Consider the following 26651-nt stretch of genomic DNA (forward strand, 5'->3'; position numbering starts at 1 on the left):
GAGTGGGAAGCGGCGGGCTCTGACCAGACCCACGGCGAGGCCTGGCCCCGAGGCGCTGCGACGGGACCCATCGGCCGCCTTGTGGGAGCAGGGCTGGCTGGAAAGGGGCGGATCGACTGGTGGGAAGCAGGGCACCCGCTCCGCAGCGCCGGCAGAGCGGGACACCCCCATCCCGCTCCCGCTCCCGCCGGGCCCAGCCTCCCCGGCCCGCCCTCGCCCCCGCCCGGCGGCCCAGGGGAAGCAGCCCCGCGCCTTCGCGCTCCGGCTGAGGTTTGCCCCGCCGCGCTCGCCGTAGCGCTCGGGCGGTGCCGGGAAGCGGCAGCGTTCCCGGGATATGTAGTCTTCCCGGCCGGGCCGCTGCATTGGCGCCGCGTTCTCCGGCGCCGCCCGGGAACTACAGGCGGCGGCAGCCGGTGTCCGCCCGTGAGGATGGCGGCTCCCTTGGTGCTGGTGGTCCTGGTGGCCGTGACGGTCCGGGCTGCGCTCTACCGCTCCAGCCTCGCCGCTTTCATCTCCGAACGGGTTGAGGTGGCGTCCCCGCTGAACGCCTGGAAGCGAGGTGAGGCGCGGCGGGCCCGGGCCGGGGCACCGCTCCCCGGCGCGGCTGGATGGGCCCAGGCCCGCGGGGGGCCGGGGCGGCGGCCGCGGGGCCGGGAGCGCGGCTGAGGGCGGGGGTGGGGACCGTCCCCGGGCACGGCCCGCGGGGAGAGCGCCGGGCCGCGGTACCGGGGCTGGGGACGGGCCCCTCCGCGCCCGGCCCGCCCGAAAGCTGCGTGAAATGGTGGGCGGGAGTTGTCCCGGGGGAAGAGCGAGGAGACGGGAGGCGGGGGGGGGTTTAGCCACCGCGTGCGGCCTGGTCGCACTTGCACAGACTGTGTCACAGATGGGCGTAAAATGGAAGAGTGACAAAATCTGGCAGTGAATGTGTGGTTTCAGCAGCCTTGACTGAGTCGCTCTCCTCACGCACAAGCCCCGTGCCCATGTGAAGGCGACCGCCTGGCTCTGGTTCCTGCAGAGCCGTCCCCCCTTCCACCCCGTCCTGGTCCTTGCTCAGTTTGTGGCCCCAGATGTTGCTACCAACATGAGTCAAGTTCTCTCCTGAAGGCTGAGGTACAGTTTAATCAAGGCTTTTCAGTGGCATTCGGTAGCATCTGAGTCTGTTAGGGACTTTAATTTATTCTAAAGACAGCCCTTCGGGAAAAATAATATACAGTTATTATGCAGGGTAAATTATTTGCAGGTTTTAGAGTGAAAAACAGTGGCCCAGAGTAATAAAGGTCAAAAGCATGAATGCGTTTGACTTGAGGCCTCTGTTCCACAGTGTGTAGGACTTCACACTTCATAGTTTCAAAATACAGCTCCCAAAAATTCCCTCGCAGCAGGTGTACTTTCTAAATCTTACCTTAGAGTATCAAGGTAGCATCTAGAGAGTAAGGGGCACAATCAGGATCGCCTTGAAAAGTCTGGGCTGTTATCATACGGGAACTTTGTGGCAGAGACAGAATCTACTTCTCCAGCATATCACTGAACGGAGAACCTCTTGTTGCTTCCTGCAGTCTCCTGCCTCACTTCCCTCTGAATAACGGACCTGTTTCCCGTAGCTTCTTCCACTGCACACGCTGCTCGGTTCCCAGGGGACCTCTGTGCTCCGTAAGGTGGAGATCCTATGGCAAAACATGTGCAAGCGTTGCAGTGCAGGCTGTAGTGACGTGATTGCAAAGGATCTGAATTCAGGCTGCAAAATGTCAGGAAGTTTCAACAACAGATAAAGCTTTTAGCTTTGCCTGGTAATACGTATTCGTTTCTGCTCTTTTATTGTGGTTTTTGACGTTTCAGGTCTCTCTACATCTAATTAGGCAAAGTAGTTCGGATTCTATATTATGTTGTGATTTGTCCTCTTAGAATTAAGTATTTCTCCAGCATAAATACCATGTATCATGTAATAGGTGACTTAAAACCAGTAAATATCATACATGTGATTTATATATAGTTAAATGCAAAACATTTCAGCTATAACATTTTTAGCTGAAACAAATAAATGGATTCCAACTGACCATTCGGTTAGTAAAGAAATTTGCATGGCAGAAATAAGAAAGCAATCTATTCTAGCTGGTTGTTGTCTCTGTGAGGTTTTGTGTCACCCATTCACGTGACGATTCAACGCGAGATCTTATGAGTGTGGGTGTTTTCAAAACTACAGTTTTATCATCGTGAGATTTTTTCACTTCCCACATTCTAATGCAGGCGTTTTGTATGTTTCAGTGGTCGAAGGACTAGCTCTGCTGGATTTAGGGGTCTCGCCATATTCTGGAGCTATTTTCCACGAGGTTGGTACGCATGCTTCATTTTAAACGTGATATTCGAGTGGCGCGTTTCTCAGCCTGGCCGCTTACGGACTGGTAAGGGCTGGGGACCTGTCTTGTCGCAAAGACTTCAGAGGGCTTGGAGTCGTGTAGTTGTCTGTGCAGTAGTACAGGTAGTGACTAGCACAATGAGGAAGTGCCGTTCGCCACCGAATAACTCGTTGCTCTGCAGGTGATAGATGTCGTGATATTTGTTACTGCATAAGGAGAGCCTCAAATAAGGGAAATCTGTAATGAGTAAAATACTCTGTTCACATCTGGATGTTTCTGTCAGCAGAAGCCGGAGCAGGGAGAGACAGTGTGAGCCTGAATGGAATTTTATTGGATAGCAGCATCTTGAGTTTCTGCATTTGCAGAAATATTAACGTTAGCCCAAGCATGCAATATGTTCGTTCCTCATCTTGAAAACACCAGATTCCTCCAAACACTTAAACACCTGGGAGCTTTTGTGCCCTTGAGTGGCCTTACTGCTACAAAGGCACACTCATACCTAGTGTCACCCAGGGGTGAGGCGGATCCTTTGCACACCTCTGAAAACTTGTTTCTCGTCAATAAACTCTCCTTCTTTAAACACAGTTTTCTCACAGATTGTGAAATATTTTTCCTTGCTTATTTGTACCACCACGTTATTTTAAAAGTATCTCAAAAGAAATATGTTTTCTCACACTGAAGACTGAATTTACACCATGTAAATATAGTGCTACCAGATTAAGCTTTTCTGTCAAAGGAATGATTCAGAAACGTGCTCATCCTCTTACCCTAGAAGGGAAAAGCTGTGGGAGTAAGAGGATGATAGGACTGTAGTCCTACTGCTTTATGTTTTAACATGCTTTCTTCTTTTTCCTTTATAAAAGACTCATCTAAACAACAGGCTAAATAGTCAAACCAGTTGTGTAGGAAATACTTTCAAAAGTACCTGCAACCAACCTGAAAAAAAAAAGATTCTCTGGAAGAAATTATTTTGTAAAGCTGTTCTTTATATGCTTTCTATAGTAACTCTACCACGGTACCAGAAGAAATGAAAAGTTGGAATAGAATATAATTTTCAAAGTTGATAGTGTCTTCTATAAAGTGTATCGAGAACTTTGGAGGGAAAAAGACCAGTAAGTGCGCTTTGATTAATCATTCTGGTCCGAAGTAACAGCATTGTAGAAGAGGCTAAGGAAAATTACCTTTCACAGTCTCTGCTAGCACTAGTCCATTTTTCTCATCAAATTGCCAGTTGTTTTATCTGGGCATTATTTGACATGGGTTTCCCTGCTGTTCTCTTTTAGACCCCGCTGATAATCTATCTCTTTCACTTCCTGATTGAATATGCGGAATTGGTGTTCATGGTGAGTGCTCCTGGAAAGCTCCTCTTGAAAGGTCCCATTCTGTGAAGTGCTGAGTATGACTTTCCTTTTACTGCTGCAGGAATCGGGGATCTTCAGCCTCCCTGTAGTTCAGATTCCTGCTGAGCTCACAGTTTAATTAGAAAGGCAGCTTTGCCTGTACAAACCCACATTCAGGCTTTTCCCTTGTTGTACGTATTCCTTCTTTTCTGAGAGTTCTTGGTTAGATAAGCATCCCCACAGAGGGATGAGAAGTTGGCATTTGGTTTCAAATTTCAAAGGTTAACCTCTTGAACATCAGAATATTTTGTCCCCCAGCCCACTGCCTACACTGCAGTGTTTCTCGCTAGAACCCGCTGCCAAACCCCAGGCCCGCAAAGAGAGCACAAACAGGTTAGTCCTCCAAATGTCTTTTGTAAACTGTCCTCTGAGTTCGGCGTAATTCAGAAGGACAGAAATCATATAGCTGGCTGCCCATGCCAGCTGGTGGAGCCGCTCTCCCCAGATCCCTGCTGGGCAGGTCTCACGCAGAGCTAACAGCCATCTGCGTTGTGCTTGTGCCGATTGTCCAGATGACTGTGCAGCTCGCTGGTAAGGCTGGGACAGCTCAAGGCACTGTCGTGCTGGATTAATGGACAGGTGGGTTGCCTGTGCTCTAATTAGACCAGTAATTCTATTACCCTCGCATACTTCTTTCCCCTTAATTCCCCGTTCTCTTGTTTTGTAAATATTAATGTCTTTGATACAGTTCCTGGCTTCAAGATTAGCAGTGGTGTGTCATCATAGTGTACAAATCGGCAATCCGGTGTCTGTAAAGCTTGGTTTTTCTTCTCGTGAGCTGAGTCAGATCAGAGTCCTTATTCAGCATCGCAGTTCTGCCCGATATCTTTATCTCCATTTGTTTATTTTGCTTACAGTCGGTCTGTTTATGCCTTGCTTTTTTAGATAACTGATGTGCTAACTGCTGTTGCCCTTTACTTGGCCATTCAGGACTTCAACAAAGTTGTGGTAAGCTGACATGCCAGTGTTGCTGATCCTCTTCTCCCAGCAAGTATAAATAAATATCTTGTACCGACAAAACACATGCCAGAAGATGCAGCATCGGCCAGTCCTTGTTGCAGTAAAACTGACCATATTTGGATGATCAATAAAAATGGGGACTGAATATGGTAAAGAGTGGGGGTATTTACAGTTTTGTTGTGGCAGTGTAACGGTATGAAACAAATTAGTGTCTGTAGCTACCACGCTGCACTTGAATGGTGGTCACAGCAGTGTAGGTTCTTTAATCCAAAAGGAGTATAAAGAATTTGAGAAATTTGTGAGAATGCAATAGCCAATGAAATGCAGACAAGTCTAGGGCCATGGTGTGATAGATGGGATGTGAGATTTTAGCACGTGTACTGGAGACCCACCTGCAGTTGTTGTGGCAGTTTGCAGTACGCAGAATTTAGTCACTGGATTATGGATTTGGCAAGACTTGAGCACTCCTTTTTCTCACCTCTGCTCCTGCTACAATCTTCTGTACATTTTGTAGCTAGAGCCTGGAATGGTTTACCCTGAGCATGGTTTGTGTTGCACACAGCATGAGTTAATACACAGACTGAAAATATGTAAAGGAAGGAATAAACCTTCCAAGGTTGCTGAGGTGACATAAATCATTCTACTGAGCAAGATGAAAGTCTTGACACCAAACATTACTTGTTCCCTTCAAAGTATAAGTACACGTATTTCGAGGTGAGTGATTCCTCCCATCTCTCTCTCATAAGTAGCTCAAAGAACATTTTGTGTAAGCGGTGCTGTGCTCTCCGCTGTCCTAGAGGGGCGGTGATTCAGGATCAACGTGAACAGGGAGGCTGCGTTTTCTGCAGCATCTGTGTGGTCTCCCATCCAGCTACATACTTGTCGCTTGTCCTTTGAGGTTGAAGAAATAACTCGTGATAGAACTGCAGACCTGTAAAAATCCTGCATGTGAGTTACTTTGCTTGCTGACAATTTATTGCCAGCATCTCTCTCCTCTGTCTCACCATGACATCGTTGAGTAAGTTCATAATTCGTATTTCTCTTTTGTCTCCGTCGAACAAGACAGATTAAAGAGAGAGATCTTGGGTCCCTAAAGGAGATTTGGCATAGATGTATCTATCTTCAAAGCAACAAAGACTGCATACTTCTGTGACTTAGTTTCCTAGGGGCTTGTATGTTGAACAGTGAATGTATAAAGTCAACTTTTCACTGTAGCTCCAGACAAGCTTTAGGAGCATCGAAAGTATTAAACTCTAGCGTGGTGAATTCACTGTCAGCTGCATCAAGAGTTAGACACAGGTAGTTAAGGAAGTTCAAATAACTAGAGATCTTCTGCGTTCTTATGACTTCCACTTCAGTTGTGAAATATTTGGGAAAAGAGAGGGGGGCTTTGTTGTTTGTACAACACCTCACATAACATGAGTTTTGGCTCACACCTGGGGCTCAAAAATACTGTTCCACAGTAATGGAAATCCTGAGTAATAAGAAATAATGACTTTCCTCATCTGACAGTCTCTGGTCATTCTCCCTTGTTCAGTTCAAAAAGCAAAAGCTCCTAATAGAACTGGATAAATATGCACCAGATGTGGCTGAACTCATCCGGACGCCCATGGAAATGCACTACATCCCCCTCAAGGTAGCACTATTGTAAGTATTGCTTCTGGCGGGCTGCAGTGGGCTGCTTTGGTTCCTCAGCTCCCTTTGGGTTTTATTTGTCTGAGGATTCAACATTTGTTAAAGATTTTTTTATTATTTTTTTCCCCCCCCGAAATTCTGAATTTCCTATTAATACATAAAAATCCCCCCAACTCCGAATACTGTGTTTGAAAGTGAAAAGCAGATGCTTTTCCAAATGTTTGTTGCCAACAATTAAATTCACTCACACCTTCTAAGACTGGCTCAACAGCATAAGGTCATGAATTTGGTAGCAAGAATGTTGTGTCTGCGCAGATCACGTTCCCGTTTATTTTGCCTGTATGCTAAGGTCATCAAGACTGGTTTTATACCTCCCAAATGTCTCAGGTGTCTTTTCAGAAGAGTTAGGAGAATTTTTGAGCGGTTGAACAAAATGTTTGCTGAATATCACATCTTGAATATTCCAGAACTGCTTATAATAATTCAAATATATTTTCAGGTCGTCATCTTAATAATGTCATGTCTTACTGTTTCTCTGTATGCTAAGCATTATTTTTATTTCAGAAAGCTTCAACTAAAATAAATAATGTACAAGTAAGGTGCTTATGTCAAAGAATTATTTTTTTTTATTATTGGTGTTTTGATGTGAATGAGTTATTATCTGAATTACTCTGTGTCAGAGAGAGTTTTCCATTAGATAAGTTGTTATTTTTTCTTATTTTCGTATGAAGTTTCTAAAATGGTAAATTCTCCAGGGCAAGAACGGTAGAGCCTGTAAATTGCAGACTGCTTTGTATTTACCATAGTTGCATGTTACCACAGCAAAGTTGGCATGAAGTTCTACCTATCCTGCTGTAGGCTGTCTCTCTGGAAACACAGAAAATTCTAAGCCAGGCTGGGACTCGGAGAAGCAGGAAAAAATTTTATGCAAAGAGATAATTAAGAAATCACCAGCCCTGTCTACTCACTCTGCTGATTGATCAGCAAGGCTGATCGATACATTATCTTGCTTATTGTATTGGTAATCCTTCCAGACTTTTTTCTGTGCTTTTGAGGTTATCTTTGTTCTCATTTCCAAAAGGAGCTGGCATCCTTACTAACTAAAGCGTGCAGCGGATCCTGCATACTTGGCAGGTGGCTGCATTCTGTAAGGTGAAGGTGTTCGGAGTTTGCTGTCTTTACGTAATTCCAATTCAAACATGCCGGATTTTCATAGCTGGCAGGTTTTGTGCTCAGATCATGTCATGGTGAACATAAATGATTGCTCTGCCATAGCAGGAGTGTGCAGTTGCAGTAGGGTCGGGGGAGACTCTGCTGATGTCTCAGAATATTTTTTTTTTTTTTTTCATCTTGCTGTTTTCTTATTTTTATTATGTCCTCAGAGTCAGTAGATGTGAGTAGCTGACAGAGTTCACTTTGGACCCGATATTCCAAGGTCTGACTGAATAACTGCACAGTGTTTCTGCAAAGCAAGGGACATTTTTGGTAGTCATTTTCTAGGATAGGACTTCCCTTTTAGACATCTTCCGAACCGTCTCCATTTCTCCAAGTGTGCTCCCTGTGGCCGCCGTGCTCAAGGATACAATCCAAGGATCTGTTTTTTGCTCCAGGCTAAAGAATCCTTTCAGTTGAATTAATTTGATGATGAGAGGATCACATCAAATGTAAATAAGCAAAAAGAAATGGCAAATTGCATCTGTCTTTCCTTTGTACTTCTCTTTGATTAGATGGTATCTCCTTTGAGTGGCATGAGTGTAACTCGAGCTTTACTCTTTTTCAGCTATCTGTTAAACCCCTACACTGTGATGTCTTGCGTGGCCAAGTCCACCTGTGCCATCAACAATACTGTCATTGCATTCTTCATTTTAGCTACAATAAAAGGTAACGCGATGAAGAAAAAACGGTTCCTTCTGTCTTTCTGTAAAGATTAGAAAATGAGGAGAAGTGAAATCAAGGTGGGAATTTACAAGTATGATTGACACAAACGGGGACTGGAGCAAGGTCAAAGTTCTGTCTGAAATCACAAGAGATCAATAGATTTTACAGCCAAGTCAACACTTGCTTTCATCTCCGTGTACCTAGGAGTCTGATCTCTAAAGGCTGACTCCTTTTCCTGGATGACTGAATAGTTTTCTGTTTATGAAGAAACGCGTGTCTGCGTGCAGGATGACATAATGCTCTGCTGCTCACTCTTTTGTACGTGAATACGCCCTTAAAGTGTTGTATACAATTTATTTTCAAAGTGTATCTTTGAACCGCTATTCAAAAGCGAGCAGTTGCCTGCAGCTGTTATTTGACTTTCACTCACAGTTGTAACCTTGGTTTGAAACCAGGTAATTGAGCTTTGGGGAAGCAGAAACGGTAACCAAAGACCCGTACCGGCACAGTGGAATAGATGGCGACAGAGTAGCTGTTTCCTTCATTTTGTGTGTAATGCCAGGTTTCTGTTTCTTTTATGACTCCCCAGTGCTAAAGTCTTTTAGCGCGTGTGATTTGTACTAGTCACCTAAGTTTTAGGAGTGCTGTGCTAGGTCAGAGGGAAGGCCAGTCCGATACCTTGTCTGCCCCAGTGCCCAGACATTTTGAAGAAAGCTGATATGGGTTGGTTTTATTAGTGTTTCCAAAAGAAAGTTTTCCTCCAATTACTCACTAATTGAGGCGGGGGAGGGGAGTTGCTTTAAAAGCATTTGCAAAAGCAAACAAGTGGGGTCCCGTTAGTTAAACTGATCTTTAACTGTTCACTGATACCGTGAGACAAGTAGTTCAGTCCTAGACAAAACAGCAGTGGCTGTCCCCTGTGTTTTCTCCCTGACTGGGAGTGTGGCAGCCTCTAGGTTTTAAAGTGGGCAAAGAGAGGAGGATATCAGGTTGTGACTGTGATTTCTGGCTACCAATTCTTTAGATCTGTGCGGAATTGAACACTCAATAAAGTAGGGGATAGGGAGGTTTATGTCGAGGAGAGTGTAGTTGAAGAGCGGAGAAGGCTCATCACCACGTAAACCCTATATTTTCCCCTTCAAAAGGTGGAAGCAGGGAGGAGCTTAGCAGGTGTTTGATGTCGATAGGCTGGCGATTAGTCCGATGCGCTGAGTCAGGATTCTTGCTGTCTAAGCTGCATTTTTACAGATGACTTCCATGAAGTGACATACGACGGAAAGCTATAACCAGGGTGCTTGTATTTTTACTGTTTGGCCTGGGACCTTTTGGACTTGATTTCTGGTCTTGGTAGTGGGGCAATGTGAGTACTCAGCAGCTCAGCCTGAGAGACCTCAAATAAAGCCTCCTCAATTTCTCAGTCCTCAAAAAGGTATTTGTATTTTTAAGACCGCTTGGAAAAGCTGTGCTAATCCTTTTTGTGCCTCAGTTTTGGTATCTGCAAAGTAGGGCTAATGCCACTGCATTCCTTCAGCTGCAGACTTTCGCTTGCTGTCTTTCACAGAGCTTTGCTGGGGGCCTTGACACATGCCGGTGACGAGGTTATCCAGCATGCCCAGCATGAATATAACAGCTGGTTCATGCGGATATGACTTAAGTGATAAGCGAATGCGTTCCCATGTGTAAACAGCAGCCAGCGTGGTCTATATATAGGCTGAATTACATGAATCTCTTCCTGTATGTGAACGATAGGAGATATAAACCAGTCAGGGCTTCTTTCTTGTGGGAGAATCACCTTGGTATGAGTCCTTCTCCATTTAAAATGTAGTTAAGAAAAGGACACTCTACGGGACACATCTTGTTAAAACCACCTTTAAGTGGTGTTCTGATATTTGTAAAGCCCCTGCAAAGGGTTATGCATTTCTTCCCATTTGGGCGTCCTGTCTGTTTATATTGTGTTCCTTCCAAATGAATGTGTGTTTTTTTTGTTGTTTTTTTTTTTTTTTTTGCAGGTAGTGCCTTCCTCAGTGCTGTGTTCCTGGCCTTAGCAACATACCAGTCACTCTACCCTCTCACGTTGTTTGCCCCAGCGCTCCTTTACCTTCTACAGGTAGATGATTTCTGACTGTTGGTACCTGTTGTCTTCTTGTAGCTGTGCAGGGACAGTCCTTAGCTGTTGAGAGGGGAGTCGGGCAAGTCCTGGGTTTCAGAAAAAGCGACTCCCCTTAAGCCACGGGAAGTTTGAAGCTTTAAGGGGGATGCCTGTACACAGAGAGAAGGGAGCAGAAAGTCATCAACAGAACTGGTTGGTGTTTACCTTGCCTGAAATAAGTGCTATTCTTTACATCGCGTGAGTAGCAATGAGGATTTGAGACCTGGAGAAGAAAAATGAGGAGCTGTATGTCTGAATCACTCAAACTCAGAAATGCTGATGTGGAGTTTAATGGCAAAAGGCACGTGCTTGTGAAAGTGGCTGGTTGCCCTTGTCCTTTCTCCCCTGCCTATTAACAGGACCCCTGAATTCCAGCAGGGCTGACCTTGATCATTCATGGGTGCACACTGCCTCGACAGACAGACGCCGCTCCAGGCAAAACTAGCCCAGCAGCAGGCTGGGAGGCACTTCTGCGGGCAGGGCTAGGGTTTAAAGCTGAGGCAGCTCTTTGCTGGCGAGTGGATTGATCGCCGGTTTGCCTGCATGCTTGCAGTCGGTCTCTCTCTTAGCTCTTGTGCTGACACTGGAAACAATGCCTTAACCGAGAGCCCCAATTATAATGCACTTAATGAAAACTGATCATTTGCTAGTCTTATTCTGATACGGGAGCAAGGTGAGGCTGTGACTACTAGCAGAGGACTCTTATCCCAGCTCACACATCACTTGGTGATCGTTTGCATTATTTTTGCCATTCTGAAACTCCTGTTGTTGAGCGTTTTGCCAGTCTGTCTTGGTTGTTTCTGTCCTCTCTCTCATGATTTTTATAGCTGATCTTAACTACAGGCTCATTACAGCCTGTTCTCAAATCTCCGAGCTTCAAAAGAGAATGAAGGGTCCGTTCTAGTCCATTTTCTTTCCCTGACTATCTGACACGAATGTCTGTTAGTTTTTTCAGAAATGTTGTTATTATTTTTCTTTACAAGACAAGAACTTCTGCAGAGTCAGTGTTGCTTTTTTTCAGTTTGATAATTTTGAGGAGCATTTACTTTGTATATTTTATATTTTGGTCTCATTTGTTCCCTTTTAACTTTAGTCAAAGTAAAGCTGCAGTAAAATACAAGCATTATGTTCACAAGCGACAACAAGTGCTTTGATATGTGAATGCCTAATTTGCAACTTTTGAAGGGGATCGCGTTAGCGTGTGTTCTTTTATCCAGATTTGTAAATGAACTTTACTGCATTCTTTGTACAGAATTAAATAGCTTTTCTGCAGCGCTTTCCATCTGTCCTGCCAAAAATCCTTGGTAAACTTGCTTATGTTCTTCCAGCAAGTGGTGTTAAACACGCTATGGCTGAGAAAAGAGCATGCTTTACCCAGAGCCCGTATCAGTTAGGGCTGCCTCTCTGTACGTCCCCTGCCAGTGTAAACCCTAGTACCAAATGGCAAAGCTACGTCACTGACTTGGAGCTGAAAAACTGAGCAGTTCCCAAAGGTGTTTGTCCCTGTGTGTATATTTGTCTTTATAAATGCAGTCAGGGGACCTCTTGGAGTAAGATACCTGTATGTCATGTGATGTGACAAGGGCTTGTGGTTGATCTACCAGGACGTGTGGCAGTGGCAGGACTGCAGCCTGCAGACAGCCTTTGTCTGAGGAGGCAATCTTTTAGAGGGGTTCCTTTGTGCTTAGGAACCCACTGGATGTCCTCTTTCCATGACTTCAGCAGAGCATGAGTGGAAACCTGGCATTACAGGGTTGCGGGTGGTGCAGCAGGGCTCTCGGTCACCTACTTGATGTGGGTTCATGCAGTAGAAGGCAGGCAGCAGTACAGTATTGCAACCATCTTAAGATACAAGTAGCTATGAAGAGATGTGTGAAATCTTCCCTTGAGTGCATGAGACGACTCGCTGTGAGCAGAAATCGCTAGCTTAGCTACTGTAATTTCAAGCACAGTTCTGGAAATATGTGCAGGGTGCGTGACTTAGTTGGCCAGAGTGAAGAACATCAAGCAAATTGTGCTTGAGAGCTGCTCCTTCCAGTGCCATAGTGCCAGTGTTCGATGCTTTCTTTCATCTATTTAAAATGATGTTCTGAACACTCAGGTTTTCTTGCGGCTTTCCACCTGATGAGGGATATCTGCCTGCTTGTATTTCATTTTCAGCGTCAGTTCATACCAATAAAACTGAAAAGTAAAAGCTTCTGGCTCTACACCATGCAGTATGCGGCCCTGTACCTGTGCAGCCTGGTGGTGATCATCTGCCTCTCCTTCTTCCTCCTCAACTCCTGGGATTTTATCCCATCTGTTTACGGGTTTATGTAAGTATAAGGATTCTTTCTGTGTTCTCTGTCTAGCTCCCCCTATGTTGTTTCTTGTGCATCACACACAGGTGCAGCACTCCCAGTCCTAAGGAGTGTGTGATCTGCAAGAAAAGAGTGTGTGGAGGAGAGCAGGCATTAGCCAGTTTCCGTTCGTTAGGTAACAGCAAGAGTTAGAGAAGACAGGAGATGTTTGTCACTGAGTTGACTGGAAATGGATTTGCTCGTTGAGCCACCATGGCTGTGAAACTTTTGCCTCTGGAGAAACGTCTGCTTGGGAATGGTTTAAATCCTGCTGGGGCACGGGGAAGGATTAGTCCCTTTTCTCTCCAGGTTTTCACCCCTTTTGCTTTCTCTTCCACGGGTTTAAAATATAGGTCCTCCATCCAGTAGCACACAATGATTAATTAATGTAACAGAAGCAGGGCAATGAAAAACAACCATTTAAAAATGTTACCTCGACTTTTCTTTTCAAATTTCAGCCTATCTGTTCCAGATCTGACACCCAATATTGGCCTTTTCTGGTACTTCTTCGCAGAGATGTTTGAACACTTCAGTCTTTTCTTCGTATGCGTGTTTCAAATCAATGTGTTCTTCTACACCATTCCCTTGGCGATAAAGCTGAAGTAAGTATGTTTCTCTGCTAGTTTTTTTACTCTCAATTGTCCAGTGGAAGCTTATAAGGCTGGCGTCAGGTGTCTGGATCTACAAGCCTGGAAAAGATAGGGTTTTTTTAACAGGGCCTATTCTCCTCAATTCCCAAAGTTTCAATCTTTATTCCTCTTAGAGTGAGTTGGGATCTCCTGTGCAACAGATGTGTTATAAGGCATCAGAAGAGAGAGCAGAAATTTAGGCTGTAGAGCTGCTTTTCCCTGCCAGCATAAGTCAACGTAGTCAGAAAGCAAGAACTCTTGGCTGGAACTTCAAGTTCTTTATTTTCAGCAAAAAAAAGTGAAAACTTGGGGACACTTCTAGTGGACTGCGCTGTCACCATTGCCCTTCTTTCTGATAAAAACATCCACTGACACTCCCAGATTCTCAGTGAGCTTACCCTGTTGACTTGGAACGGATACAGACATCATGACATACCAGAGGGATAACTATGGGCTTCTCCAAATAACCTTCAGAGAGGGGGGTGCTGATTGCTTTTTGGTGAATAAGACAGAGCTGCCCAGATGACCGACTAACTCTATAAATGTATGTTAAGTTGAGGGACTAAGTTTCTGCGTGAGGGCAGAGCAGCTCAATCTACCCAGCTCTCAGGGGCTTGTTTGGAGAGAATAAGGGTACGAGAGCTTTTTTGAGCCTATCCCACAGTACATTTGTGCCCTTGCTGATATTAATTTCCAGTTTCCAGAGACCCTACTGCATCCTCTTATCCTTTGTGTTTTATCCCTCCTAGGGAACACCCCATGTTCTTCATGTTTGTCCAGATTGCTATCATTTCTATCTTCAAGTCCTATCCCACTGTGGGAGACATCGCACTGTACATGGCCTTCCTGCCAGTCTGGAGCCACCTTTACAGATGTAAGTTCTTTGTGTTTGATTGTTCCTTATCTGGAATGGGAAAGGGCCTGTCCAGTAATTGTCACCACTAAACCAAACCAGGCCCATGTTCGCAGGCTCTTGCGGCCTCCTTGGGGTGTCTGAAAGGAAGCTTGATTTTTTTTCTGGTGATAGTCTCTAATGTATCTTTAGGACTAGGGTTGAAATTGGTCGAGGAGGGAATTTTCACTTGTGCCTTATCTTCCTCCTCTCTCCAAGTTGTTCTGAATATTAACTTTTTTTTATAAAACCCTTTTACAGCCCTGCAGAAAGGATGTGGCTTGTTTAAAGTACATCCATCCTTCAAAAGCTTTGCTGCCATTTAAGGCTGGGTGACTTGAACACTGCTCCTGCAACTGCTGAGTCCCCCAGCCTTAAAATCCTGCACCTTGCAGTGGTTCTTTGTTTGGCACCTGCTTGTTTGCTTTTTCTTAAAAGCTTCATAAAAAAAAACCTCTTTAGCTCTTTAAATCACCAGAGAGCTTCCTGATGGTTTTCAAACTCAGTCCTCTACAACCTGCTCCACTGGGGAGATTTGGAAGCGCTGTGTTTTTCCTGGGGTTTCTTGCTTAAACCAATGGTTTTGACCAACCCTGTGAGGTTGTCCGGGCCTTTTACTGCAGTCTTCTCTAACCCAGGCCAAGTGTGTTTACGGACAGCTTGCTTGGCTGATGTCAGGAGACGGAATCAGGAGTCAAGAGACTTGGAGACCATCTGCTCTATTAGCTTCAGACTAAGGAAAGCTAAGGCCAAAGCAGCTGTGATAAAACAGGGCAGGAAGCCCCAGGCTAGCCCCGCGCGTGTCGCGGCCATAGCAGGTGATGTAATTCTGAGAAATCATGATTCGGCGTAGTTCAGTCGCATGTTGAAGCGTGCAGAGGAGGGGACCGTGACCAGTGAGAGGGACAGTCATCTGTCACGTGCTTCCACCCCACAGTGAGCGAATAGACCTACTGAACAAGAAGTTTAAAAAGATAGGTGTGGACAGGTTTGGGTGTGACAATGCTCTTAAAATGTCAGATGGCTCCCTTTGGCTGTGGAATGATCGGGGGTCTTCCAGTTACCTTCAGGGACATGGGCTGAGCTTTAGCCGAGCACAGCAGCACGCGTGCTGGGGTGAGTTATAACACTGCTGCCAAAGGACAGGCATAAATAGTTCACAGAAAACAAAATCTCTTCTGGCCTAGGAGTTCCTAGCTCTTTTAGACAAAGTTGTGCTTGGTTTTTGTCCATCTGACGCACGCTCATGCAGACTAATGGATCCTGGCCATGCTTGCACCACCCGAGGTCATGTGTTTGTCAACGCATTTGGCCCATGTGAGTTTCCTCCTTTTCTGGTGCTTTCATTTCCTTACCACCTCCTGAGAAAGTATCTCTTCTTTCTGAAAAAGTATCCTCTTTGCCACAGGTTCATTTTTTTCCTTTGTCATCAGCTTGACGAGGCTAGGGAATGGTGTGCTCTACCCTCTGGATCATGATGCTGGTGGAAAGGCCCCTTCTCAAAACTGCTAGTTACTGTAGCATAGATACCAAAAACCCAAGTCCTCCAAGGAATAGTGTTTGGAAGCAGGATCTAGAAGGAAAGAGCTACAAATGAGGATTTCGCATTCAAACAAAGGCAGAAGTATTTATTTTAAAGGGAAATACAGTGGATTTCTTAGAAAAGCCAGCCAGGGAATTATTAAAGCAAACGGTGAAAGATGTTGGAGAGAAGTATGTGTTGGCAAGTGCCTCTCCCCCACTGCACGTACCCTAAATACCATTGCTGGTTGCGTGAGCATGGCTGCTCAGTAATGCATCGCTTTAACAGCTTGGTTTTCTTTTGCAGTCCTCCGGAACATCTTCATCCTGTCATGTGTGCTCATTGTCTGCTCCCTCCTGTTCCCCGTTCTGTGGCATCTATGGATTTATGCAGGAAGTGCCAACTCCAATTTTTATTATGCCATCACGTTGACTTTCAACATCGGGCAGGTCAGTAGAGCGAGGTAAACAAGGCCGCGCTTTGGGTAGGTCACTGGATCGGGTGTCCCGTCAGCAGCAGTGAATTCTGCAGGATGTGTCTGGCTCTTTGCATCCTGTGTAGTCCTGCGTGCGGCTTCCTGCCTCCCCTTGCTCCAGCCGGAATCTGCCTAGTCCTCACCCTCTGGCATGCTAGTGGGAAAGAGTCCTTGTAGCATTTGAGCTATAGGTTAACAGTCCAACGAAGCTGTTCTGCGAGTTGCATCGTCGGTTCCTTGATAGCAGGGGGAAAAGCATCTCGGTATGGCACGTGTGAGTGGAGAAGGTGAGCTAAGAGGGGAAATGGAAAAACCCACGGGGCAGCAGCAGTGGGGCCAGACAACAGGCAAACAAGAACTGCCCGTGCATGGGAAACAATTTTTCTGCGCGTTCTGCCTCCCTGAGATGTAGGATTATGGGCATGTGCAGGGTCCCAGTCGCGCCAGGCCTGCTCTCGCTGCTTCTCTCAAGGCCGTTCTAGATATATGACTTTCACTAGCCTTAGTGAAAACAGAGCTCGGCACCCCTGGAGGATGGGATTCAACGTACACAGTTACTGCAACCCTTTCTAAGGTTCTTTTCCTCTTCTCTGTGCTATTTCTTATGTCCCTAAGCCCTGGGAGAGCTTCACATGCGGGTGAGCAGAATGTTCATTTCGTGTTAAAGTTGCCTTTATTTTGAATGCGCCTCAGCCGTTTACATTTATCCGCTTCCCCGAAAACTAGAGGAGGGGTTTTGGCAGGGGCTGAAAAATCACTTGCTTGTATATCCCCCACCCCCTTGACAAATGGGGACAAAGACCTGTTCTGTAACAGCAGAAGGAGACTCCATGCAGTGAGTGGGGTGAGAGGGAGAATAGAGATACTCCTAAGAAACGCTTATAGAAAGTTGGGAATGGTTCACTAGCTCTCTGGCTACACATCTTGCTACGGAATGAAAGGTGTAGTAAAACTTCAATTACAGATGGCAGGTATTGATATTCTAAGAGGATTTTATTTCCTACCTCAGAAAGTCATAGCAGATCCTGCAAGGTCTTGTGCTCTGCGTAAATGCAGACAGAGCAAAAAAATCTGCTTTTTGATTTCCCTGTGAGAAAGAACTAACCTTCAGCCCCACTAACCCCAGCTCTTTCTTTTCCCATTAAGACATCTGCAGAGAAGTGTAGTTAAAAGTAAAATCAACCCTATTGATATAGCAGGTCAGTAGTGAGCCACAGTGTCCAGCAAAACAAGCAGACGGAATAAGCGCGGCTGTTTTCACTCTCCCTGGGCGCCTCTACCCTTCTCTGTCTGCTCTCCATCCCACTTTCTCCTCCTCCGACCTCGGCAGTCTGCAGCCCTGTTTCTCTCTCCCTTGGTCCCCGCAGAGCCCTCCATATCCTCCTGTCCTGCCGCTGAGCCTTCTCCGCAACAGCTGGCAGCCCGACTCTCCCTCCCCTCGTCCCCTTAGCACTGAGCGTACCGCAGGTGAGGCTCTCCCGGGAGTGAGTTGGATGAACACGTTGTGCCAAAGCAATGCGTTCAGTGGCGTCTGGACATTAGGACAAAAAAATACGAGCTTGGTCTGGCACTGAAAAGGTTTTCCGTTCTAGTTATGTGATGTGATCTCCAGGTGGAGGAGGTCAGCATTGCTGGGGAAGGGTCGCACAAGAGGCGAAAGGACAAATGGCACCGCTGAGCCAGCGGGCTGCTGCCTGGCTTACGGCAGCCCAGCGCCTGCCCCTACAAAGGCAGCTGGCCCGAGGTGACTGATGGCTTTAGAGAAACCACCGAGACCTGCCCTACCGTTCTCAGCGCTTTTAGGCGAAGGAGCGGTCACGCTGTGGTCCCTCAGTACAACCAACGTGGGGCTGAGGGGCAGGAGGGACCTCACGATTTCCACATCAGGTTTCCATGGTCACTGTCACGTCCCACTCTCAGTAAAGAGCGGGGGTAAGTGACTTCAGATTCGTAAATACTCAACGGTGCGGACTAAGGTGAGATAAATCTCAAGGTCCATATAGAAACATTTATTAGCTTACCAAAATGGTTAGTGTAGGTCTTAACAAGTCCACGATAATTGGTTAGGTGTATGACAAATGATGGCAAGCGGTGAGGTGTGCGTCGTGTTACTTAACAACAGGTGTAGGACAACTTATGGCAAGCGGTACTTAAGGTTGTACTTAAGGTCGTTACTTAACAACTCTAACGGTTACTTAACAACTCTAAGAGAAAAGAGAAACTGAGGGATTGAGAAAGGAAAAGACGGAGATAAAGAGATCACTGGCCCTGGTTCCAGTGTCTTTTTCAGGGAATCTTCCCAGGCATAATCTTCTTTCTTGGGAATAATCTTCCCAGGCACGATCTTCTTTTGTTTCTTCTTTGTTCCCCCTTAGGGGCACTTATTTTCCCCTCTTATGTTTGCTGAATCAGCATGGCCCACCCCCCTTGCCCAGGACAGCCTCGGCTCAGGTTTCTCCTGTCTCCCAGGTGACGTGTAGCATGATTTGGGTGGAGAGACGAGTGCCATAGTCATACATGTGTAGCATGATCTCTGTAATCTTCATTAGCATATGCAGGGTGTGCGCTTTCATATGCGTGTCACGGCTAATGAAGCAAAGGTCACTCATCGGACACAATGGCCTTGAGATCTGAGAACTAGCGAGCTCACCACACGAGTGTCAGGGCTATCCTGTCTTCACAAGACAGTTCTCCCACACTTTCAGGTGCCAGAAGTGTGAGCCTTATCAGTTGTTTGAGGGCCAGGCCCACATTATTTATTTCCTTGCGAGTGTTCGAGGTGTTCCACTGAAGGCTTGGAGGGCCTTCTCCCCCTCCTCAGGGAATTTACAGTCCGTCCCGTAGACACGCGGCTGGTGGCAATACCAGCCGGGTATGCCCACCTCCCAGGCAACGCGGGACAGCGCCGACTTCTCTGTGTGCGGTGGCATGCTCTGACCTGGACCAGGGGACAATGTGGGGGACAGACAGGTCTGGTCACCGCTGAAAGGGAGACAGCGTGCAAAGAGATACCCAGGCCTGGCTGCCCCACGGACGGGGCAGGGGGCACGGCAGCACAGGGGCAGGAAGGAGATGCAGAAGCAAGGGGGGTGGAAGAAGAGCTTTCATCTGGTCTTGCTCCTGGATGTTGTACGGTGAAGCCACAGCCTTGACGTTTCAGCTCTTCTCTTGGCCTGGTAAGTACGATTTTGTGAAGCTGCTAAAGCTTCTGTTTGCCAGGGCTGAGCTGGGGAGCTGTGCTATTGCTTCTGCCGCCCGCCGGCCCCTTCATAGAATCATAGAATCATAGGGTTGGAAGGGACCTCTGGAGATCATCTAGTCCAACCCCCCTGCCAGAGCAGGGTCACCTAGAGCAGGTTACACAGGAACACGTCCAGGTGGGCTTTGAACGTCTCCAGAGTTGGAGACTCCACCACCTCTCTGGGCAGCCTGTTCCAGTGCTCTGCCACCCTCACGGTAAAGAAGTTCCTCCTCATGTTTAGGTGGAACTGCCTATGTTCAAGTTTGTGCCCATTGCCTCTTGTCCTGTCCCCGGGCACCACTGAAAAGAGCCTGGCCCCATCCTCCTGACACCCACCCTTTAAGTATTTATAAGTGTTGATAAGGTCACCCCTCAGACGTCTTTTTTCCAGACTGAAGAGACCCAAATCCCTCAGCTTTTCCTCATAAGAGAGGTGTTCCAGTCCCCCAATCATCTTTGTAGCCCTCTGCTGCACCCTCTCCAGCAGTTCCCTGTCCCTCTTGAACCGGGGAGCCCAGAACTGGACACAGTACTCCAGGTGCGGCCTCACCAAGGCAGAGTAGAGGGGGAGGATGACCTCCCTTGACCTGCTGGCCACACTCTTCTTGATGCACCCCAGGATGCCATTGGCCTTCTTGGCCACAAGGGCACATTGCTGGCTCATGGGCATCCTGTTGTCCACCAGGACTCCCAGGTCTCTTTCCACAGAGCTGCTCTCCAGCAGGTCAGCACCCAACCTGTACTGGTGCATGGGGTTGTTCCTCCCCATGTGCAGCACCCTACACTTGCCCTTGTTGAATTTCATAAGGTTTCTCTCTGCCCAGATCTCCAACCTGTCCAGGTCTCTCTGTATGGTGGTACAGCCTTCCGGTGTGTCAGCCACCCCACCCAGCTTGGTGTCATCAGCAAACTTGCTGAGGGTGCACTCTATCCCCTCATCCAGGTCATTGATGAATATATTGAACAGGACTGGACCCAGTACTGACCCCTGGGGAACACCACTCGTCACTGGTCTCCAACTAGACTCTGTGCCCCTAATCACAACCCTCTGAGCTCTATCTTTCAACCAGTTTTCTATCCACCCCACTGTCCATTCATCTAACCCACACTTCCTAAGCTTCCCTATGAGGATGCTGTGGGAGACCGTGTCAAACGCCTTGCTTAAGTCAAGGTAGACCACATCTACCGCCCTCCCCTCATCTATCCATCTAGTCATGCCATCGTAGAAGGCTATCAGGTTAGTCAGACATGATTTCCCCTTGGTGAATCCATGCTGAGTACTTCTGATATAGCTTTCCTTTCCTCCACGTGCCTTGAGATGACACCCAGAATGAGCTGTTCCATCATCTTTCCAGGGATGGAGGTGAGGCTGACCGGCCTGTAGTTCCCCGGCTCTTCCTTTTTGCCTTTCTTGAAGACTGGAGTGACATTGGCTTTCCTCCAGTCCCCAGGCACCTCGCCTGTTCTCCAGGACTTTTCAAAGATGATGGAGAGCGGCCCAGCAATGACTTCTGCCAGCTCCCTCAGCACTCTCGGGTGCATCCCATCAGGGCCCATGGACTTGTGAATATCTAGATGATCTAATTGGTCCCTCACTCGCTCCTCCTCAACCCAAGGGAAGTCTTCTTCTTTCCCTGTTACTTTATTCAATGCCTGGGACTCCTGAGGGCTGGGCCGAGCAGAAAAGACCGAAGCAAAGAAGGCATTCAGTAACTCTGCCTTCTCCACATCCTCCATCACCATGACTCCTGCCTCATTCAGCAGTGGGCCTACAACTTCTCTGGTCTTCCTTTTGCTTCCAATATACTTGTAGAAGCTCTTTTTGTTGTGCTTGATGTCCCTAGCCAGGTCTAATTCCAAGGCGGCCTTGGCTTTCCTTGTTTCATCCCTGCACGCTCTGGTGGCATTCTTGTAATCCTCCCAAGGGGTCAGTCCCTTCTTCCACTTATTATAAACTTCCTTCTTCCACTTGAGCTTTTTCTGAAGCTCCCTGCTCAACCATGCAGGTCTCCTGCGTCCCTTGGCCGATTTCTTTCTCTTAGGGATGCACCGATCCTGAGCTTGGAGGAAGTGGTCTTTGAATATCAACCAGCTTTCTTGAGCCCCTTTGCCTTCCAGAGCCCTAGCCCACGGGATCTCTCCAAGCAGTTTCTTGAAGAGGTCAAAGTTAGCCCTCCTGAAATCCAAGGTTGTAATTTTACTTCTTGTTGTTGTTTTGTGGATAGTACCCATGATCCTGAACTCAATCATTTCATGATCACTACAACCTAGGGTGCCCCCAACCTTAATGTCCTCCACCAATCCCTCTGTGTTTGTCAGTACCAGGTCTGGAAGTGCTCCTCTCCTTGTTGGCTCCTGCACCACCTGTGTCAAGAAGTTATCATCAGTGCACTGGAGGAGCCTCCTGGACTGTGCATGCCTGGCTGTGTGGTCTTCCCAGCAGATATCGGGGTGATTGAAGTCCCCCATGAGAACCAGGGCCTGCGATTGCGAGGCTACCTTCAGTTGTCTGTAGAAAGCCTCATCAGTCTCCCCATCCTGATCAGGTGGCCTGTAATAAACACCCACAACAGCGTCCCTCATATTTGCCTGTCCCTTAATCCTCACCCATAAGCTCTCGACCCGCTCTTCATCCGCCCCTAGTGAGAGCTCAATGCATTCCAAATGCTCTCTCACATAGAGTGCGATTCCACCACCACGCCTTGCTGGTCTGTCTTTCCTGAAAAGGACATAGCCATCCATGACAGCATTCCAGTCATGCGAGTTGTCCCACCACGTCTCAGTAATTGCAATGAGATCATGGCCCCGCAACCGCACACAGACCTCCAGCTCTTCCTGCTTATTCCCCATGCTGCGTGCATTGGTGTATCAGCATTTCAGAGAGGGAGTTGTGTGTGTAGTTTTGACCCTTGAGATGTGCTGTGCCTTCTGGCTTTCAGAAATACTGGCACACTGGCCCACGAGTGCTGAGCAACTACACCCTGGCACCTCACCAGCAAGCCCAGTACCATCCCCACCCCCCTTCAAATCTAGTGTAAAGTCCTCTCAATGAGCCCCGATAACTCTTGTCCTAGAACCCTTTTTCCCCTGGAGGTCAAGGTATTCCTGCCTGTTACCAGCAGGCCAGGCGTTTTGTAGATCAGGCCATGATCAAAGAACCCAAAGTCCTGCCGGCAGCACCAAGCTTGAAGCCAGGCATTGATCTGCTGGCTCCTTCTATTTAGCCCCTCATCATTCCCCGCAACTGGGGGAATAGACGAGAACACAACTTGTGCTCCTGATCCCTTGACCAGGCGTCCCAGGGTCTTGAAATCTTTCTTCATTGCCCTTGGACTTCTTCTTGTTACCTCGTCGCTGCCTACCTGAAAGAGCAAAAGTGGATAGTAGTCTGAGGGCCGTACCAGGGAAGGAAGCATCCTCTTCACGTCCTTGACCCGGGCCCCAGGGAGGCAGCAGACCTCCCTATGTACCGGGTCCGGCCTGCATATTGGGCCTTCTGCTCCCTTCAGTAATGAGTCACCTATGACAAGGACCCGTCTTTTCTTCTTTACCGCAGAGGTTTTGATGCAGGGGGAGGTCTGCCTAGACCTTGCTGACGGCTCCAGGGTAGGAGAAATAGGAGAAATATTGTGCTCGTCATCATCCAGGTTCCTCTGTAGAGCACTGTACCTGTTAAGTAATGGCACCTGGGAAGATGGGGTAGTCATCGGGCAGTCTCGAGTGCAGCGCCTGTTGCGCCGCGCAGGAACTTCCTGCCATTGCCCCCTGTCCTCCAGGTTACCGCCTTCAGTTGAGGTGAGAGAGGATATGGAGCTCTCTGTTGCAGGGGTTTTATCTGCCTGCTGGGTTTCTGTCATGGGATGCAGGATTCTACTCCAGGAATCTATCTCCCTCTCGCATTCCCTGATGCTCCTCAACCTACTTACCTCCTCCCTGAGCTCCATGACTAATTGGAGAAGATCCTCTACCTGAGCACATCTCCTACAGGTATGCCCATCATTGCCATCCGACACTGGCGTAAGAGCAGGGCATACCCTACAGCCCGATGTCTGTGTGGTAGCATGTTCCCACAAGAGCTCCGTCTGAGAGGCGGCATCAGACCTGGTGGTTGTGGAGCTCATGGACGCCACAGTCCTCTTGCGAGTAGTTACCATCACTACCTAGCTGGGTTAGCAGTCTTTCAGCTCTATCCTGCACGAACTGCTGTGCAGACCGCTGTGATTGGACTGGTGACCAACTGGTTACCCGGCTGGAGTAGAAATGGCAGTTGAAAACAAACCAGTCACAATTGAAAAGCGCTTAATAGCGATCAGCAGCGGGAGACCTTTGGCGTTTGGGTTGAGCTGCGCGGCAGTGCTTGCGTGGAAGGAGTCCTGGGGGCGAGGCTGAGATGGTCTGTGAAGCTGTGGCCCAGGTGGACCTGCCGTTTTATGGAGCCGCTGTCTCCTCAGCGGAGGTGTCTGTGAGAACGCACTGGTAGCACAACGAATAGATGAGTTTAAGTTTCCCTTGGCTTAATGCTGCGAGGCAACGGGCAGCGAGTGGTCACAGCGTCTCCTCTCACAAGGTGTGCTGAGCTTCTTTTAAACCCCTTCAAGGTCCATCGAACGTATGTCCCTTTTAATTCCTTGTTCTGAAGCACCACTGATGTGTCTGAATATCTCACTTCTGCAGATCCTGCTCATCTCGGATTATTTCTACGCCTTCCTCCGGCGGGAATACTACCTCACTCATGGACTCCATTTGACAAGGCAAGATGGGACAGAGGCCATGCTTGTTCTGAAATAAGGATTGTGCCCGCCACTCCCTGGGACATGGACCACTCTGAGGAACATGCAAAGCTTGGGATATGCGGGGTGGGTGGGGAAGGTTCCCTGAATGAGATCTTGGCTTTGGGAATGATACCTACTGGAAAAAAGGGCTGAGGTTCTTCTGAAGCGGTGTGCTCAGTGCAGAGACTGTAAGAGCTACAAGTAGGAGCCGCAGTGCCTCTACTGGAGCATCTCCCTTCTTCCCTTAGCTGTGCTTCTCACTGCGACCTCAGCCATCGAGTCTGGGCCATCCAGCAGGAACTGGAGAAAGCGTCTGAGCTGAATCTCTGGCTCAGAAAGAGCTCAGACCATAAACTGTTTACTTTACTGTCACTGCTTCTTGGAGGTGGTTGCGTTCTCCAAGAAATTTCCCCTTCACTGCGTTGACCAGCTCCTGCTTGGCAGAAGGCAAGCGCTGGTACCTGAGCCCTGGATGCAGGTGCTAGTTCTTGGTTCTCCTGCTGGCGTGGGATCTGGAAGAATCACCTGTGCTCAGGCACAGCGCCTGCAGTGAAAGAAACGGTGGCCAAGGGTGACCTGTTGGAAGGAGGACAGCTGAAGCTGCTGCCACGAGTAATTTTGGAGCTCAGACACTAGTAAGAACTGGATTTGGGGTGAAAGCAGGAGCAGGGTGGGTACCAGGTAACTGCTGTATCCCGTTGAAGCAACACAGCCACTTCCGTGTCAGGAGCTGCACCGAGGCGTCACAGGGTCTCAGAAGAAGGAACACTACTGTGGAGAGAGATTCCTGCTGCTCCGGGTTTCTTTAGGGTAACAGAGCGGGGCAGTGCCGGGCTCGCACTATAACGTTGTCATCGCTGGAGGCAGCAGCTGGGCTGGGGACCAGGAGGGATCAAAGCCTCCCCTCCTCCCCTTTAAGGTGCCAGACCAAATCCCGAAGGAGCCTCAGGCGCTGCTGTCGTGGAGTTGTTGGGCTCCAGCTGTTCCACAGCCACTTAACTCTACGGGATACGCGCTTCCCCGTGTTACCCTCTCGCAAGTACAAGCGGAGGCCTCCGTTAAAGCGTTCCCCCTTGGTTCCCCCACGGCTCCCCTCCCTCTGCTCGCTTCAGAGCTGCTGCTGCGACTGACCCCGTGAATGTGACCCCCCGGGGCCCATCCCCCAGGCTGGCCTCTGGCTCTGCCGCTGGCGTGGTGGCAGAGGCTACAGGCGCTGTGAGAGCCTCGCTGGTGGCCGGGGCAGCAGGAACCAGCTTCCCCACGGCTCTCAAGGAAAAACTCGGAGGGCTGGGAATGTCACACCGTCAAAGCCAAACCGCACCTGGTAGAGAGCGACTGAGAGACGGCCCCTGCCCCGGTGGTTGCGTAAACAGCTCTTCTTTCTTTCTGGACAATTAAAACTCTTGCCTTACTGCACTGCTATTAGCGCTTTGGGGGGGTGGGGGGTGTTAATGGGGGCCCAGCTCAGGCGCTGGGGCCAGGCCCTGCAGCAGCCCCAGCCATGGCGGGGGGCACGTGGGGCAGGGCTGCTGTCGCTGCCGGCTGTGGCATGGCAAGGAGCTTAATAAACTGTGCAAGTTTTAAGCATCTCTTGGCGTGCTCTGGGTTTGGGGAAGGGGGAGCAAGGGGTGAGTGGGGGCACGGAGAGGCACGTGGAGGGGCCGTGAGGGGACTTGAGAGCAAAAACGCAGGCGTCAAGAGGGAAAACAAGTGGCCGCGGGGGCATGCCAAAAAGCAAACAGAGGTCGCCGGGGCTCACTGAGGCCTGCTCTGGTTTTAGGAAGTGCCGGCTTTGCACAGTTCAGCCCAACAGCGGTGTAAAAACATAAGAGGAGGAGGAGCTGGGGCTGCCTGGGGGCCTTTTACAGCTCCCCCTCTCCTCCCACAGTAGACAATAATTCACCCATCGGGCAGGAGACGATGCCGAGGCAGGATGGGCCAAGGGGCCACGGGCAGCAGCTCTGTCCTCCGTCTCCAGCAGCTGAATTTGTGCCTGTGCCCAGGGCCACACTCCGGCCACCCGCTGTCCCCCCGGGGCTGGCTCCACTGGGATGTCCCAGGGGAGCAGGTCCTGAAGTTGGACTCAAAAGTGGCCTTGAGAAGAGGTAACGGTGTGAGCACTGGGGGCAGAGGAAGAGCGAGGGGCAGGGGCCGAGGCAGGAGCAAGAGAAGGGCAGGGCAGGGACAAGGACAGCGCAGGGGAAGGGGCAAGTGGCAATCGTCAGGAGCAAGGACAGGGAAAGGGCAAGTGCACAGGCAGGGACAGGGAAAAGAAAGGGCAGAGGCAGGAATGGGGAAGGGCAGGGGCAGAGACGGGGATAAAGAAGGGAAGAGGGCAGGGTCAAGGGCAGCAGCAATGCAGGGACAGGGACAGTGTCGAGGGCAGGGCCATGGAAAGGGCAGGG

General features: G+C 48.6%; 1 protein-coding gene across 1 annotated transcript; it reads left to right on the plus strand.

Moving 5' to 3' along the window:
- Nucleotides 1-344: 344 nt before the first annotated feature.
- PIGU (phosphatidylinositol glycan anchor biosynthesis class U) lies at nucleotides 345-25835 on the plus strand. Its single transcript, XM_074605071.1, has 12 exons — nucleotides 345-559; nucleotides 2263-2327; nucleotides 3638-3697; nucleotides 4640-4702; nucleotides 6252-6361; nucleotides 8130-8230; nucleotides 10237-10334; nucleotides 12537-12691; nucleotides 13174-13317; nucleotides 14094-14218; nucleotides 16065-16207; nucleotides 24149-25835. Exons 1-12 carry the CDS (start codon nucleotides 430-432, stop codon nucleotides 24260-24262), a joined length of 1308 nt encoding a protein of 435 aa, XP_074461172.1. The 5' UTR covers nucleotides 345-429; the 3' UTR covers nucleotides 24263-25835.
- Nucleotides 25836-26651: the final 816 nt, after the last annotated feature.

The sequence above is a fragment of the Larus michahellis genome, chromosome 12 (genome assembly GCF_964199755.1).
Source record: "Larus michahellis chromosome 12, bLarMic1.1, whole genome shotgun sequence".
In the NCBI taxonomy this organism is placed as follows: Eukaryota; Metazoa; Chordata; class Aves; order Charadriiformes; family Laridae; genus Larus; species Larus michahellis.